General features: G+C 32.4%; 2 protein-coding genes across 3 annotated transcripts; both read left to right on the top strand.

Moving 5' to 3' along the window:
* Positions 1-5,237: 5,237 nt before the first annotated feature.
* On the top strand, positions 5,238-6,810 carry LOC133681023 (uncharacterized). The gene is made up of 4 exons (XM_062104107.1): positions 5,238-5,380; positions 5,742-6,154; positions 6,251-6,367; positions 6,638-6,810. Exons 2-4 carry the CDS (start codon positions 5,804-5,806, stop codon positions 6,713-6,715), a joined length of 546 nt encoding a protein of 181 aa, XP_061960091.1. The 5' UTR covers positions 5,238-5,380; positions 5,742-5,803; the 3' UTR covers positions 6,716-6,810.
* A 148-nt stretch (positions 6,811-6,958) lies between these two features.
* Positions 6,959-11,345, top strand: LOC133681021 (vacuolar iron transporter homolog 1-like). 2 transcript variants are annotated; one of them, XM_062104105.1, is made up of 4 exons: positions 6,959-8,972; positions 10,303-10,482; positions 10,681-10,845; positions 10,958-11,345. In XM_062104105.1, exon 1 carries the CDS (start codon positions 8,050-8,052, stop codon positions 8,911-8,913), a length of 864 nt encoding a protein of 287 aa, XP_061960089.1. In that variant the 5' UTR covers positions 6,959-8,049; the 3' UTR covers positions 8,914-8,972; positions 10,303-10,482; positions 10,681-10,845; positions 10,958-11,345. The 2 variants fall into 2 exon arrangements, with proteins under 2 accessions (XP_061960089.1, XP_061960090.1); XM_062104106.1 differs by having other exon boundaries at positions 6,959-10,147.
* Positions 11,346-18,302: the final 6,957 nt, after the last annotated feature.

Here is an 18,302-nt window from a genome sequence, read left to right as displayed (position 1 = left end):
GCATCTTCACGGGTAGATTCTAGTCGATTTGAAATTATCTCATTTTAAGATTTTTTTTAATTACTGTAGACATATTAGGTGTATTTTAATTAATTTTATAAACTTTAAAATTAAAAAAATATATACTAATATATGAAAGTTAAAAAAAAATAACACATGAATAATAACATATGAAAGCTTACTACTTTGTGGCATTATGAATGTTTTTACCTTTTAAAATGTTTTTAAATTAATTTTTTATTATAAAATACATTAAATTTATGATTTTTATGGTTTTAATATGTCGATATTAAAAATAAATTAAAAAAATATTTTAATATATTTTTAATTAAAAAGTATTTTTAAAAAAAAATCATGCACCACAATACCAAACAAACTTTAACTTATTTGGAGGTCTTGTACATTTGTTTTTTATGCTTTTTAAAAGTGTGTTTGCTTTGAAAAAATATGAAATTGATGTTTTTTTATTGTTTTTTTATGATTTTGATATATTAATATTAAAAATAAAAAATATTTTAATTTATTTTGAATTGAAAAACATTTTTTAAGATTTATAAATCATGATAACTAAGCTACCAGAACAAGAACAGCATTAAGAATTCTCACATTATATATATGAACTCGTTCCTGTGTTCATAGTCCAAGAAAGTCACCAGCAAACAAATGGTATTGATGGCACGCACACGGTATGGAATTGATTTGGTAGTTAAGAACGTGGGAAAGGGATGATCATCTGCATGTCTCAGACATTTTTCTGGGAAACCCATCAGTGTCCTGTCATGGATCATGTAATCGCGATGCCCCAGAATATGATTGCCATGGATTTTTCTTACCAGTTAATTTGCTCCTGAAAATGATTTTCTTACCATCATCATTAAGATCATCAGCTATTGCATTTCCATGTGATAATATAATGATTGCCATCATTGTTCTACTTGCTGCTTGAGCCCATCATGTAAATTATATTGCAGAGAACACAAGACCCATATCCAGCCATGAGCACTCGTAATCCATTGTTTTTCGTTTTTCACAGTGGCTTTAAATGATTTTAACTCCTTTTTTATTATTATTAATATAAATGTCCGGGTCAGCTTGTGTGAATCTCGACTAATCTCACAGACCCTGAAACTAACGATCATATAACCTCAAGTGGCTTTGAATGGATTCGAACTCGTGACCATTAGAGAACAAAACTAAGATCCGACTAGTTGAGCTATCTCCTATAATTATTTTAATTCATTTTTTATCTACAAGATGATAGATGATTTCTACAGTAAAAAACATACAGAATGTAACGCAGAACAGCCTCTAACACTATGCTTTTTTTTCCTCCTTTATTTTTAATAGAATTCTATATGCTTTCTGAATCCTGGTATCCCGGCGCACCTTATTTTATGCGATGGTGTTCTTTCCTGATTTATCTGTGCTGAACATGTGCGAATGCAACTAAGCAAGCAACATGCTAGAAACTGGTATTAATTGTTTTCCCGTTGGATGAGAGCCTAGCTTACTACCTTGTCGGAGCACGGACGTGAAAAAATGGCGTGGGGAGGCAACAGTTTCTGATGGGTACACGTGGATGTGGAGCACAAAATGGATCTTAGAAGGAACCATCTTCTTCGATTGTGATTGGTGTAGATTGAATTTATTGCATTGCATGTGGCATATTGGATTAGTCGATGGAGCACTACAACGACATGCCAATACATGAATACTTGGATAATTTATTGCACAATTTTATTAATACAAGTCAAACTCTTTACCGCAAGATTTATGATCTAAATCACGAATTAACCCGGTTGATCTAGATTGAATTGAATCGGTCAAGATAATACCGTTTTGATTTTTTAAAAGTCAATCTAGATAATTTATTATATAATTTTATCAATGTAAGTGGAACTATCACCTAATCAGAGTTTACAAACTTATTAGAAAAATTATATTCAAGAAACTCAGCCCAACCATCATCTAAATCATGGGTTGATTGCGTTGATCCAGATTGAATTGGATCACTTAAGATGATATCATTAAGATTTTTTAAAACTCAATCTAGTTTTTGATCACGTTGAGAGTTGATTTATCGAGCAGGTAAATTTCCAAATTAATTCTTTTAAAATTGAGTCTCACACAAGTCTTGGATTGATCTGTTAAGCTGGGCTAAATTTAATAACGGTAAAAAAGAATAATGTTCAAACTTTCAATACAAGTCAAATGTAGCATCTATTTAACGGTGATATCCAATAGATGGAGGACCTAATTATAAACTTATTTTTCTTGGGGTCTAATTGATAATTACCCCCTAAAAACAAAAAAAGTAGACGTGGAGCAGTCATTGATATGTTACAATTTGGCCTGTGATTCAACAATGACAGCACTCAGCCACTCAAAAAATGCAGTAAACGACAACTAACCTTTCCAGAATAGTGTGTTTGATATTACACGGCAGAATGTTTTTTTTTTAAATATTTATTTTAAAAAAATATTTTTTATATTTTGTATATCAATACATTAAAATCATAAAAAAATAAAAAAAAATAAATTGATATTTTTTAAAATAAATATATTTTTAAAAAACATCTGAAAATAAGAACCTGCAGAAAGATTCCAAGCAAGTGTAAATCACTCTCTCTCTGTCAGTTTTTTGCCTACTTTTTGCTTGGTAAAAAGTAAGAACCATATAATAATTATGTAAGCTGCAGAATCTTTGGTGAAATGATGATCAAAGTTTTTAGCTTCTTTCCAATCCGACTACCATTACCAACAGAAAAGTTGAAAAAAAACGAAAAGAGAAAAAGGAAGAGCTGCTGTGCTGCAGAGCATCATCAAGTGTGTTAGTTGACTACAGGAGAATCATTCATCATTCTTTTCGGTGCAAAGCTGCAAAAGATTTTCAACCCCATTTGCAGAATCTCTATAAAGTGTAGGATTATGATTTACTGTCCTTGATGATGTGATTAGGATTATTATCATGATTGCCTTTCTTCCCTTCCTTTTTTTTTATAAATGATAAAGAATGTTCTGGCATCAATTTATATGTTGATCATGTAACCCTGGTTTGATTGGTTTGATTGATTGCTCGTCGAAGGGGAGCTTGCTTGGTTGATGTTGGTTTTTATTTCATGTAAACCTGGTTTGATTGGTTATCTTGATTGCTCGTCGACTCGGAGCTTGCTTGGTTGATGTTGGTTTTTATTTCAAATTAATTTTTTTAATAAAAGAATATTGAATTTTCTAAATTGATGTGATTTTATTTTTAAGTAATAAAAAATATTTTGACACCAATTTATATGTTGATAATGTAAACTTGGTATGTGTTGTTATCTTGATCACTCGTACTTGAAGCTTGCTTGATAGATATTGGTTTTTATTTTAAATTATTTTTTTCTACTAAAATAATATTGTTTTGGGATTTTCTAAACCAATATTATATTGTTTTTAAATGATGAAGAATGTTTTGGCATCAATTAATATGTTGATCAAAAACTATTTTCAATTTCAAAGACATGCTATGTAAATTTGGTCTAATTGATCATTTCTGACTCGTCAACTTGAAGCTCAGCGATAGTGAATTTTATTTCAAATCAATTTATTTTTATTAAAACAATGTTATTTTGGGATTTTATGATATGATAAACATGCCATGTAAACTTGGCTTGATTGGTCATTTCTGATTCGTTAACCTGGAGCTCGGCAATGCTGGGTGTTATTTCAAATCAATTTATTTTTACTAAAATAATGTTGTTTTAGGATTTTCTAAACCATATTGTTTTGTTTTGTTTTATATAAAAATTATAGCTTTAGTTTAACCCGTTCAAACCATGATTGAAGACCCAGAGAGAAGAGGAAGGGATTCTAAATTGGATGTTATAACAACAATAATGTGTTTTTTTTCTCTACTTATTGGCTCTAAAACTCAAACTAAAAATGGCAAAGAAAAGAGTGAAATTGCTTGGCAACAAGACAAACCCGCGAGGTATGAACTGGTAATTGTTATGACGACAATCATGGTGTGATGATGATGGGCGATAGATGATCTTCTGGATTTACTCAAACCAAACTTTTTAAATCATTGCCTGCCTTATTTCCCAAGCTAATGATGCTTTAGAAGGCAACCAACCTCTCCATTATCAGTGTGGATAATAATGAAGAAAATGTGTGTTCAGATCATTGATGATGAAGGCAAGGAATGGGCGCTGGGAGGCTTCTTCTTTTCTTCTCTCAGTGACCTCACCGATTACGTGCAAGAGATTACAAAAAAAAACGAGTGATGAAGACGATGATGGAGTACAAAAATAATGTTGTTAAGCAAAAAGTTGGGTTTTCTTTGTCGACTTGTACAATTTCTTTATGGTATCTGACAGATTTCAAGATAAAAAGTTATGGTGGATCGATTGCTTTTAAAAGACGAAACAGAGTGACACAACAAGCAGTACTTTCATATCTGGTTCTGATTAACTTGGCTCTGAATTATTTGGTGTTGAGAATGTTTCTAGCCTTAATGACGAGGGTATTATTATGCGAGGTTTTTTTTTATATATATATATATATATATATTCATGAATTAATAGGTTTATTCAATATATTGATAAGTCAACTATGAATGTTTCGGTTATTTTTAAATGAAATAATGTTGTTTAAATAAAAAAACAAAACAAGAAAAATATTATTTTATAAAAAAAAAATAGTAAGAGCTAACTTGATTAAATTACCTGGATTTACTTGGATAAGATGGATTATAGGGTTGATCTATCATGTCAATTGAGAATTAACTACAATCAATTGGATTGTAGGGTTGATTGCGATATAAAAATATATGTTTAAAAAAAATCATAAATTATAGTTTATTTTAATTAAGGTTGGAGAGAGTTTTGAATGAAATCTATGTAAAATTATAGTGTTTATTAATTAAATAAATACTAGATTAAGGTTCTGTTTGCCTTTTTGTTTCAAAAATATTTTTGAAAAAAAATTAATTTTTTTTTTTCTTCAAATTTATATTTTTAAGTGTTTTTAGATCATTTTAATACGTTAATATAAAAAAAATAAAAAAAATATTATTTTTATACATTTTCAAATAAAAAACTATTTAAAAAATAATCAACAACCATACTTATAAAAATACTATGAGATAAAGCACAGAATACAGATAATTTTGGACCCTTCATAATTTTGCAAAACTGAAAATCTAAACCCGGCCCATGAACATGTCCAGGCCCAACTAAACTACCTCCAAACCCAAGAAAAAGAGAGTGCAAAGGAAGGGAAGAAACCAATTGAGTTGTGTGTGGCTGAGCTAAGTGCAGAGGCACCCCTGCTTATCCTCTGCTTCACCTCACACACTTCACTCTTCAACCTTGTGTTCTAACCCAAATTTCAACAGGTATTCCTTCATCTCTTCTCATCTTTTGAGTCTCTTTACAGTTATCTATCACGAATTGTCACCATACTTAGCATCATATACTATTATGATCACTAATCAAGAAATACTCTAATATTCAACAAAAATGGCTTAAAAACAGTTTACATGAAACCAATCGCATGTCAAAGACAGACAGAATTTCTGCATGCATGTTTCATGGGTCTTGCTTGTGGTTCTTAACTTATCATTTAAGAAGTGATGTTACCAAGAAAATGAAAGAACTAAAGTATTTTTGCAGTGAAAACCAAGAATGTTCTTGTTGGACACTGTAGTTAGCAACTTGGCATAAAGGTGGTTCTAATAATGTTGTCAATGTTTTTAGGTCTATAGTATAAAGAATTGGAAGAAGAGTGAAGAATTTGAAAGGGGGAAGAGAAGGAAACAATGGCTGCTGCAACATTGTTGTGTTGGTGCAATTCAGATTTGATCATTCACGGTTCATGTTCTAGATTATTTGTTAGAAATAAGGTAATGGATTCGAATCAATCAACAGTGAAAAGTAGAGGGAGTTATTATGCTTATCAGAAGCAAAAGAAGTTTTTTGTGTGTGCTGCAACTGAAGGGTCTGCAAAGTCTAGTAAATCTGAAGAAACTATCCCATCCTGGGCTAAACCGGATTCTGATGAACCCCCACCATGGGCTAAGGGTGAAGGCAAAGAGAACTCATCAAAGCAGAACTTTGAAGTTCCCTTTTTTGTTTATTTACTTGCCTCAGCAATTACAGCAATTGCCGCGGTGAGTTTCCTGACTTCTTGTTCTTTTTTTCCCCTCCTCTAGCTTTATATACTAACTAAGTAGATGGTTTGATTGATTAAAATTCAATGTGTTCAGATTGGTTCCATTTTTGAGTATGTGAATCAGAGGCCGGTTTTCGGAGTTGTGAACCCAGACAGCATTTTTTATGCTCCATTGCTAGGATTCTTTGCGTTTACTGGCATTCCCTTTTCCGTAAGTGCTATATATCTTTCTGGGTTAATCTAGTGAATATATATTGACTAAGACTCAGGAAATTGATTCTTGAAATTCAATGGATCTTGACATGATGTGATGATGATATAATTGTGGTAGTTTTTAAGTTGGCATAATCTTGTAGCTACGGGCATGGATGAAGAGATTTTTTTTTACTTGATTAACTTATGACATCCATTTAGTGACAAACTGTCGCGGATGATAAAGTTGTCTAGTCCTGTTGTTTAGCTAACCTGACCTTGTCTGCAGGCATTTTTGTGGTTCAAGTCTGTTCAAGCTGCTAACAAGGAAGCTGAGGAACAAGACAGGAGGGATGGCTTTTTCTAAAGTCACACTAGCAGCATGAGTTAAATATACTGTTGTTCTTCTATGAAACATGAGTACCTCTCTCATTTATATTAACTCGTGGTCTTTCAATTCAATTTTGCTTCTATAAGATATCCTTATTGTACATGCGATACTCCATCCGTGAAATTATAGCTTATAATCATGTACAGACTTGTGAATATCCAAACTAGCTTAGGGAACAAGAAGACCATAGACCTTGTATTCAAAACATTTTATGATTTTTGTTTGGTATAGGAATGTCCTGACAGGATATACTGATGTAGAAGTGGAAGGTTTGAGGTCATTACCATCACACTGCCTTGATGTATTGAATGATTAAATCTTACAATAATTCTTAATTAAAGTAAAAATCAGATGACAGCTACCCATGCAGTGTTGAATCGTCTAGAGCATGACAAAGATGTTTCTTGTGTTGGTTCAACCATACAAGGAGGGCTTGATATGATTTATATGGGAAGCTAATTACCCTGATCGGTTCTCTTGAGAAAGTCCTTGTGAAATGGCACCTGTTGCTTGAACTTGACAAATATGCTTGAGATAGAGCTAAATTGCCGAGTATCATTACCTTGAATATAAAAGATTTGCCTTGCCTGTCACCTTTCACATTGCTGAAAAGTGCTGTGAATTGGATTTATTGGTTTTGCCTTGTCATTCTCCCACATTTTCTGAATGTCTTGCACTTGCGTGGCATGCATCTATGCTTCAACAGATCCTATCAATGGAGGTTAGAAAGATAAGAAAGCATAAGCAAGTGATAGATATAACAAAAAGAAAATACCTAAACATGCATATGTTTACTTATGATAGGATAAAGTATAAGCAACCAGTAAAATGGCTGCACAGGGGAGGAGGGTTCAAATTGCAGTCCTTAGGAGACAGAAATAAAAACCCTGCAGTAATCTTGGAAGCAAGTGACTTGGAAGGATCTTGTAGATGTAAACAAGGTCGAACCTGTCCACGACAACAAGGAATCTAACAGGTGTATGTTTAAGGAAGATTTTCTCCGCAAATATTGATAGTAGAAAATGATTTTCTTCTGATCCATAGCATAAAAGATGAAATTGTCTTAGACTTCAACGTTCGTGTTGGTCCCACAAGTAATCTTTCACGGTACCACCTAAGTATCTTCTTGTCTTTTTATGAAGAAATCCATTTTTACTGGTGAAGTTCTCAGCTCGTCCGCATCCATGCCATTTACTAGTACATACCAGGATATATTTATATACTCCACGTGCCTTTTGTGTGTCTCAACCTAGGCAGCCACACTCCTCCCTAACTTCTGTCCCTAAGCTAAAAGCCCATCTCTCTTTAACATGGCTTCACATCAAATATCAGAAACTTGTGCTGAACATAAGATTTCAGTAGCCGATGAAGATGCTCAGAAAGTCCAGAGATTGCGGCGAGCTCAATGGCTCCGAGCAGCTATTCTGGGAGCTAATGATGGTTTGCTTTCCACTACATCACTAATGCTTGGCGTAGGTGCAGCAAAGGAAGATAGCCGGTCCATGGTCTTGTCTGGACTGGCTGGAGCTCTTGCAGGTGCCTGTAGCATGGCTGTTGGGGAGTTTGTTTCAGTCTCAACCCAGAGAGATATCGAAAGGGAAACTGTAAGCGATTTCAGTTCAAAAAATGATGGAAAAGATTCTCCTGGAATCAGACTCGATGTCACAGCAACGCTAGCAAGCATGAGTGGAGAAGCGAAGCTGGATGATCCCCCTGGAAATATACAGTTTGCCAAGCTCATCTCTGAGCCAACACAGAGAAGGTCACCAAGTATGATCCAAGAGCCAAAGTTGCCTCCGGGTATGTCTCCTGGAAGGTCTCCTGCAATGAAAGTAATTCAAGAAGATGCGAAGAAAAGTGCTGAAATAATGCTGGAGGATGACAGAGAAGAGGTGCTAACAAACCCCTACAAGGCTTCAATTGCATCAGGTTTATCATTTTTGATAGGATCTTGTGTGCCTTTGCTGTCTGCCATCCTTGTTGCTCAAAATGTTGTTAGTATTGTGATGATTCCTGTGGTTGCATCAGTAGCTCTGGCTTTTTTTGGAGGCTTGGGAGCTTATCTTGGTGGTTCACCAGTTAGGATATCTGCATTAAGAATTCTACTTGGAGGTTGGATTGCCATGGCAATTACTTACGGATTGCTCAAGCCTTTCGATAAGGATCGTAGTTGATGACCTGGATTATTTCCATCATTATTGTAAGAGAAGCTGCTTGGAAAAACAGAAAAAAGGTTTTGGTTTTTCATATAAAGACAAAGCTTTCGATTTTTGCTTGCTTCATGCTAGATGTTTGTATTGTCTAAAGATACTGGTATACTAATACATAAATGTTAGACCATTAATACTCCTTCATGGCACCTCCCTCCACTATTCACCTCCTACCCTAAACTTCATGTCCATTAAACAAGAAGCATTCCCCAAAGTTTGGGCTTTGATTATAGTGATGAGAAATGCATGTTGCAGACTTGGCAGCTGGATCAGTCCCATTAAAATATGTAATTTGTCATAATAAATGTTCAGGTATAATCCAGAACTAGAATACATAGGTTTGGATAATGTGCAAAAATGCACCTCCTGTTTGACATCTAGCATTTCAGAGTCATTTTTATTTTTGTCTTGAATGTCTCATCTTTTGCCATGGTTTTCTCTTTGACGACACCAAGAAAGCATTGCTAGTTGTGCTCTACAATACAGAAGAATAGGACGAAGATGACAGTAGTGTTGCCCTAGATACACTTCAAGTGTCACCAATGGTTTTGTTTGATCCTTTTACAGTGCTAATAAATGCACTGTCAAATATATTTACCAATGTTGGAGCACTCAAATGCTGAAAATTCAATGTCTCAGTAAAGAGCAAAAGGGCCAACCTTTGCTAATATACTTTTTGTATGGATGTGGAGCTTAGTTAGGGTAATTACTGCTTAGTTTGAGACTTGCTCGACTTGGATGGTTGCAGAAGTGCATCGCATTATAAGGAGTGGTTGAGGCAAATCAAGACACACGATGACACCATTCTTGAATGGCAATTTTGGCCTCATGCCAAGTCAATGAGCCATACCCTGACTAGTTTGTTAGTAGAAGCCTCCATATTGATAATATAGAGGAAATAAAAGAAGCCAAGCTAGAGTAGATAAGGCATGCATGATGGGATAAGAATAAAATATCTTTTGAAGATGATTGCATGATCAGTAATGACAAAACGGTATGGCAAGGTGGTCATCATTTAAAGCCCCTTTTAAAAAAACCAGTTCTGTAATAGTCTGAAAGGTTGCAAAAGGAAGGAACAGTCTGAACTGCAAGCTTGAAAATGATCTGATCATAGTTGACAATCATGGGGCAGGAAGAAAAGCAAGAGCTCTTTTCTCCTTTGCCTGTTTTACCAAGATTAGATCGCCTTGATCGCTTGGTAATGCATTTTAATCTGCTATTACATACCCTATGACCTCTAACTCATTACTTCATTCTGCATAATTTTTGGATTTGGAAGTTCTAATTCAAGGATTACTTGTATCTTCTAAAATAATCTTTCTGAGTGCAAAGAATTTTGTTGAATCTATACAGCTGCAATTTCTGGAAGAGAAGCATTCCTCGTCAGGAAGAGGTAGGCACGCTGCCAAATCTGTTGTCAGGACAGTGGAAGCAGAGGATCAGTGCAAGGCTTTAACATCTGCACTCGAGGAAGTTCAGCACAAAGGCACCCTGATGTGGAGGCTAGAAACGCTCGAGAATCGAGCATTGCAGGTCTCTAAACATCTTTATATATCCTGAGATTCTTATCACATATATGTATAGATTTGCAATGCAGATAGTTAGAATTTATGTGGGAATTTCTTAGAGCCCTTTCTTTGAAGATTTAATAATCATTAAAATTTCAAGTCCCTAAAATGTTGCTGTAAAGTCATCGTAGTGATTAATTTTCTTATATTTTCCTTTCATCAGTTATGCCCAGAGGTGGATGCAGAAAAAACATCAAGGTCAAGCTCTTCCACCATTCAAGGACCTGAAAAAATTGGCCATGATGAAGGTTCAACCATACTCCCCAAAGAGGATGAGCAAATGATCATCGCCAACAAAGAGAAGCAAGATAATTCTCTTATCGATCAAGTTAGAGTTCCTTTCTTGGAATAGCATACTATATGTCCTCATCTAATTTTTCTCATCATATTCTTGACATATTTTCTAGTAGCATAAATACATATATTTGGCAATTTTTCAGGAGATCACATGTACTGCAGAAGCATGTGTAGGAAGTTCAAAGGCTTCCCAAAAAGGTAGAAGACACAAAATGAAGCACAGGAAGCGGCTTGGATGGCTTGCAATGGGATGCTGATCGTGCTAGCTATCCCCAACAAATTATGCAATCTAGTCTTTCACCAGTTCTAATATTACTAGTTCCACATCTTGCAGCTTTCATGAAGCTCTATGCTCTTTTTATCAAAATTTCCACAACCGTTTTATGTCTAATCTTTGCTTCTATTGGTTTCAAAATGTAATAATCTCCTCTTAATAGTGAAATGTTAAGAATCTCCTCTTGTCTTTAGAACAATTTTGAAGTGAATTTCTAGTATTCTATAATAAAAAAGACATGAGACAAATTCCCTTTATCCCCACTATCTTTATTTATTTATTTATTTTGTCTCGAGACTTACCTAAATGTCTAGTTAAGGTGGAGTTAAAGCCGCCTGCATCTCTATTTTAGATAAATCTATGGACTTACCACTGAGTGATAGCTTAATGTCCAACTTCTGCTTATACATGGATTCATTTTTATCAATTTCGCAGCTTGATGAAGTTCACAGCCAGTTTGTTGCCGCACTGAATGATCTCTTTGAAAGGCACAAAGCACGGGTTGGCTTTGCTGATGTTGAACTGAAAATTTTATAATTTGACGACAGAACTTGATTTGTTTCTAAATGCTTCTTTATAACATTTATTTCTTTACTTTCTTGTTCATATGTTGTATTTGATTTGATAACGAGCAAAATCAAACTTTAGAAGCACTTAGAAAAAAGAATTTGGAGCAGAAATTATGATAATTCGGTTCTGTTTCTTCCAAAAGCCTTAATAAGAGGACCATTAGGTTTCAAAATCACTTGGTATGGTACTGATGGATCAACATTTTTGTTTTTACTCGGATCCTCTCACCTAAAAAAGTAATAAAAATAAGGTAACAACACAGTACTTCTCCAGATATATGAGTTTAGTGAGTTATCAAATTCAACATCTTAGATTCAGTCAAGCACGCGCACGCACACAATATATATATAGGTTTGGTGAGCTTCCAGACACACTATTTTTGAGTTTAGTGCTAGGCTAAGCTCAAGCATATATGAGTCTGTTGAGCTATCAAACACCATCTTTGGTCTATGCTTTTTTAAACTCTGAAAAATCTTAGGCTCCATGATCATACCATGAATTAGAGATATTTTACTATAATAAATCAGAGATATTTTACTCCTTGACGAGTTAGAGATTTTATCTTCATAAATCAGAGATATTTTGCTTATACTTTAATCCCTTCTCTTTAGAAAGAGATAAGCCTCATGGGCTATAAAAAAGACCATGATATCTCTTTAAAGCGAGTTTTCCTTTTTCTCCACTCCTTATTGCATATATATTTTTAGAATTTTTTTCTAAAAGATTATTGTATTTTTTCTTAAACAATACTCATTTAAACATTGGAGAGTTATTAAATTCACAAAAGAGGATCTTTTGCAGGTATCATGTCATGACTAGATTCATGATCGACATATAGGCAAGGTCCCCTTTAGGTTTTTATACATATACGAACCCAAACTTGCATACAATCTTTTACCATTTAAACATATGCAGCTTCTGATACCATAATTAAAGTTCATAATATAAGATTCATTTCTCAAGGCTGAACTTATGACATCAATCAAATAAGGAGTTATCAATTCATAAGTACATAATGGTTCATATCAAATATTCAATTTTAATAAGTGATCAAGCTTAATCATAAACAAGAGGTAGATAACAATATGAGAATCCTACTGATGCCAAGTAGGTAGAGTGTCAAGAGTATCTGAATACAAAAGAAAACATATTAAAAAACAACTTGAAAAGAACATACAACTTATTTAATACACTTAACTTAGGGTCTAACCCACAACCCTATATATTTAGGAATCAAAACAAAATTATAAACCGGAATCGATCCACCTGATCGATTCCAAACATAACTTAAATTGATAGGATAAAAAAAAATCATTCTTCCCTCACGGTCAGGTCACCTAGTGGACCGAAATCTAACACCTAGCTGGTGGACCGAAATTCTTTTCCTCTCTTTTCTTCTTCTTCTTCCACTACTAGTTCTCTCTCTCAATTTCATATTTCTTTTTTTATTTATTTATATTTATCAAGCTATTTGTTCAATTACAACAATACCTCTCATTCATTTATATCTATTTTTAAGCATTCAAGGACATTGTTATCGTTTTCTATTTATTCTTTCTTTATTTATTTCAAAACAGGTATTTTTTATTAACCACATTGACTACATAACCAGAAAATTAATTTATTATTCAAGATATCAGCTTGCCCTCAAGCTCATTCTACTGATACCAAGCTCAACAGTTACCTAATGCCATATTGAAATATTGCTCATGTTTGGAAGGAAAGTCCATTTAGAACTCACAATACACCTAACTACAAAAATGAATAAAGCGATGGAGTTAAACAAGATTTCTTACACACACACACACACAAACACACACACACACACACGAGATGACATGCCCGCGCTGCCGCGGGCTTATAAAACAAATACACTTGATAGTGTTATAATTGTAAACCAACGCTATATTAGTAATAGAATTAAAGGTATGATGGAGCAAATATTTCATAATGAAAAAAAAAGTTTTGTTGGTGATCAAAAACTTAGAGATTGAACAAAATAATTTGTAGCAATCTATAGCGTTTTGTAAGGAAAGATACAGTGCTTTCGCCACATGATTTAACTTTTCAGTTAATAAAAAGCAAAAAAAATTACAAAGCTAAATTCTCTACTAACTTAATATTAAAAAAAAACCAACAAAGATAATTTTGGAAGAAAAAAAACCCATGAGAAAAAACGTTGTAGCAATTGACAATATTTTGTGAGGAAAACTATAGCGCTTTTCCTAATCAAATAAAATAAAAAATCATTTAGAGTAATATTGTAGAAATCCACAGTGTTTTGTGAGAAAAATTACAACACTTTCCTCATATAATTTAGCTTTATTGTAATTCCTCATATGATTTAGCTTTATTGTAATTATAATTCTTAACCAACTCAATATTAAAAAAAAATAAACAAAGATAATTTTGGAAAAAATCATAAAAAAATCACATAGGAAAACACTGCAACAATTCACAGTGTTTTAAAGAAAAAAATTACAAAGCTAAATTCTTAATCAGCTCAATATTAAAAAAAATCATCACAGACAATTTTAGAAAAAAATAACAAAACAAACACCAAAAAAAGAAAAAAAAATCATGTTAGAAACACTGTAGCAATTCACAGTGTTTTGTGATGAAAGCTACAGTGCTTCCCCACATGATTTAGCCTTATTTGTAATGACTTGTAATTGTAATGACTTGTAATTGTAATTTACAAATAACTCAATATTAAAAAAATAAAATTGAAAAAGATAATTTGAAAAAAATTATAACAAAAAAAAACTATGCGGAGAGACACTGTAGCAATCCACAATGTTTTATGAGCAAAGCTACAATGCTTTCCCCACATGATTAAGCTTTATTACAAAGTTAAATTCTAACCAACTCAATATTAAAAAAAATAAAATCGACAAAGATAATTTTGAAAAAAAATATCACAAAAAAAGAAAACACAAAAGAAATTGGAAAAAAACCATGTGAGGAAAAATTGTATCAATTCATAGTGTTTTGTGAGGAAAAACTTGTATTTACTTGTAATTGCAATTCTTAACCATCTTAATATTTAAAAAATAAAATTGACAAAGATAATTTTAGGAAAAAACATAACAAAAACAGAAAAAAAACCATGTGGGAAAAAAACTGTAACAATCAACAGTAATTTTCGAGGAAAGTTACAGTGCTTTCCCCACATATTATAACTGTAATTTTTAACCAACTCAATATTAAAAAATAAAATAAAAAAAGATAATTTCAGAGAAAATCATAAAAAAAAACCATGTTGAGAAACACTATAGCAATCAACAATGTTTTAAAAAGAAAAAAAATTACAAAACTAAATTCTTAATCAGCTCAATATTAAAAAAAAATTGATAAATTTAATTTTGAAAAATAAAGAAATAAAATAGAAAAACTACGTGGAAAAATATCGCAGCAATTCATAGTATTTTAAAGAAAAAAATTACAAAGCAAAGTTTTTAACCATGTCAATATTTAAAAAGTAAAATCAACAAAAATAATTTTGAAAAAAAAAATAAATGAAAAAAAATAAAAAATAGGAAAGTTGAAAAAAATGTAATTTTGAAAAAAAAAATTGAAAAAAAAAATAGAAAAATGGTAAAAGTTAGCCAAAAAAAGGGGGGAAGAATCACTGTGGATTACTGTTGTAATCCACAGTGATTTAGGTGTGAGGGGGACAATGATTTTCCCACACCATTTAGAGTATGTTACGAGATGACATGCTCATGCGCTACCGCAGGTTTATAAAATAAATGCACTTGATAGTGTTATAATTGTGAATCAACGCTATATTAGTAATAGAAATTAAAGGTATGATAGAGCAAATATTTCATGACGGAAAAAAAAGTTATGTTGGTGATCAAAACCTTAGAGACTGAACAAAATGATTTGTAGCAATGCACAGTATTTTGTGAGGAAAGATACAGTGCTTTCGCCACATGATTTAGCTTTTCAGTTAATAAAAAGCAAAAAAAATTATAAAGCTAAATTCTCTACCAACTTAATATTAAAAAAAAAACCAACAAAGATAATTTTGGAAGGAAAAAAACCCATGAGAAAAAACGTTGTAGCAATTGACAATGTTTTGTGAGTTAAACTATAATGTTTTTTTCCCAATAAAATAAAATAAAAAACCATTTAGAGAAATATTGTAGCAATCCACAGTGTTTTGTGTGAAAAATTACAACGCTTTCTTCATATAATTTAGCTTTATTGTAATTATAATTCTTAACCAACTCAATATTAAAAAAAAATCGACAAAGATAATTTTAGAAAAAATCATAAAAAAATCACATAGGAAAACACTGCAACAATTCACAGTGTTTTAAAGAAAAAAAAATACAAAGCTAAATTCTTTAATCAGCTCAATATTAAAAAAAAAATCATCACAGGCAATTTTAGAAAAAAAAAATAGCAAAACAAACACCAAAAAAAGGAAAACAAATCATGTTGGAAACATTGAAGCAATTCATAGTGTTTTGTGATGAAAGCTACAGTGTTTCCCCACATGATTTAGCCTTATTTGTAATGACTTGTAATTGTAATTCATAAACAACTCAATATTAAAAAAATAAAATTGAAAAAAGATAATTTGAAAAAAATTATAACAAAAAAAACACATGCGAAAAGACACTATAGCAATCCACAATGTTTTATGAGCAAAGCTACAATGCTTTCCCCACATGATGAAGCTTTATTACGAAGTTAAATTCTAACCAATTCAACATTAAAAAAAAATCGACGAAGATAATTTTGAAAAAAAAATATCACAAAAAAAGAAAATTAACACAAAAGAAACTGGAAAAAAACCATGTGAGGAAAAACTGTATCAATCCATAGTGTTTTGTGAGGAAAAACTTGTATTTACTTGTAATTGCAATTCTTAACTAGCTTAATAGTTAAAAAATAAAATTGACAAAGATAATTTTAGGGAAAAACATAACAAAAACAGAAAAAAATCATGTGGGAAAAAACACTGTAGCAATCAACAGTAATTTTCGAGGAAAGTTACAGTGCTTTCCCCACATATTGTAATTGTAATTTTTAACCAACTCAATATTAAAAAATAAAATAAAAAAAGATAATTTCACAGAAAATCATAAAAAAATCATGCGGAGAAATACTGTAGCAATCAACAATGTTTAAAAAAATATTACAAAACTAAATTCTCAATCAGCTCCATATTAAAAAAAATCGACAAATATAATTTTGAAAAATAAAGAAATAAAATAGAAAAATTATGTAGAAAAACATCGCAGTAATCCATAGCATTTTAAAAAAAAAAATTATAAAGCAAAAATTTTAACCAGTTCAATATTTAAAAAGTAAAATCAACAAAAATAATTTTAAATAAATAAATAAAAAGATAGGAAAGTTGAAAAAAAATAATTTTTAAAAAAAAAGAAAAATTAACAAAAAAAAATTACTATAAATTATTGTTGTAATCCACAGTATAAGAAAAACAGTGATTCCCTCTCTCTCTCTCTCTCTCTCTCTCTATATATATATATATATGACCTATCTTAAAACACCCTCAGCCCAAGCCTAAAATAGACAAGCACCCATCACGCTAAAAATAATGCCGTATATATATATGGGCCTATCTTAAAAAAGCCCTAAGCCCAAGCCTAAAGTAGATAAGTTGGATCTTCCTAAATGCTCATGAACACACAGCACCCTAAAAATAATGCCATAATTTCGAGACTTTTCAATACATGTAAAACGTGTCACCTGCCTGGAAAAGCAACTCCACTAGTCCATGCGGAAGCGAAACAGCTGGAGTTTCTGTTGGTTTTGTCAAATACTTAGAAGAGTGTGCATTTGTTTTCTGCATCTCATGTCTGATTAATGTGTTAAACTGCATTCAGACATTTTGAGGTTGAAAGAGAAGAAAGACTCTCTTCTACTTTCTGGTAACATTTCAAGACTCCTACATATATCTTACCACTCTTATTGTCTAGTTTGGAGATCATATGAAGCTAGATAAAAAGGATAGTTCATAAAAGTGGTGGAGCAAGAATACTCCTGGTGGGGGAAGCCGATGAGCTTAAATGGGTGAAAAATTAGTCAGATATGCACACCAGATGGATCCCATGGTTAAGTAGGATATAAATCCATGCTTCATATTTTTTATAGCAGTATTCAGATCAAGCCTTCTCTTAGTACATGCCTGGTTGATTTTTGAACTCTATCATAATTTAAAGGCCTGTTTATGGAGACATTTCCATGAAGCAGTCATTAGCAAGCAGCATGCAGTCTTAAACCAGATTTTTTCCCTCTCCGATTTCTTGGTCACGTTAAAATATCAGACAAAGTATAGACTAAACAAGCCACTTTATGTTTCAGTATTGAGGCGATACGAGGATTGACCCCCCTTACTGCTTTGCTTTCATAGATTGTTGGATTTATAATCGGTGTTATCCCTCCTTTCCGAAAAGCACTGATTGGTGATAATGCTCCTCTTCATGTGATTGAGGACTCTGTATACTTGCTCGGGTCAGCATCCCTCTTTGATGATATATATATATATGTATGAAGATTCCTGAACAACCAAAATGATGACCAGAATGTGTTCTCAGGTTTCAACGGGTCGAAGGTGCCGGTCTCAGTGATTATTGGTATAACAGCAGTCCGGTATATTTTTA

This window comes from Populus nigra, chromosome 1 (assembly GCF_951802175.1).
Source record: "Populus nigra chromosome 1, ddPopNigr1.1, whole genome shotgun sequence".
NCBI lineage: Eukaryota > Viridiplantae > Streptophyta > Magnoliopsida > Malpighiales > Salicaceae > Populus > Populus nigra.
This window is presented reverse-complemented; position numbering and strand designations above follow the sequence as displayed.

Excerpts from the sequence above, each read along its gene's own strand:
- LOC133681023 (XM_062104107.1), top strand. The coding sequence starts at position 5,804 with ATGGCTGCTGCAACATTGTTGTGTTGGTGCAATTCAGATTTGATCATT. Across the intron at positions 6,155-6,250 it reads CAATTACAGCAATTGCCGCG|ATTGGTTCCATTTTTGAGTA; the intron begins GTGAGTTTCCTG and ends CAATGTGTTCAG. Across the intron at positions 6,368-6,637 it reads TTACTGGCATTCCCTTTTCC|GCATTTTTGTGGTTCAAGTC; the intron begins GTAAGTGCTATA and ends CCTTGTCTGCAG.
- LOC133681021 (XM_062104105.1), top strand. The coding sequence starts at position 8,050 with ATGGCTTCACATCAAATATCAGAAACTTGTGCTGAACATAAGATTTCA.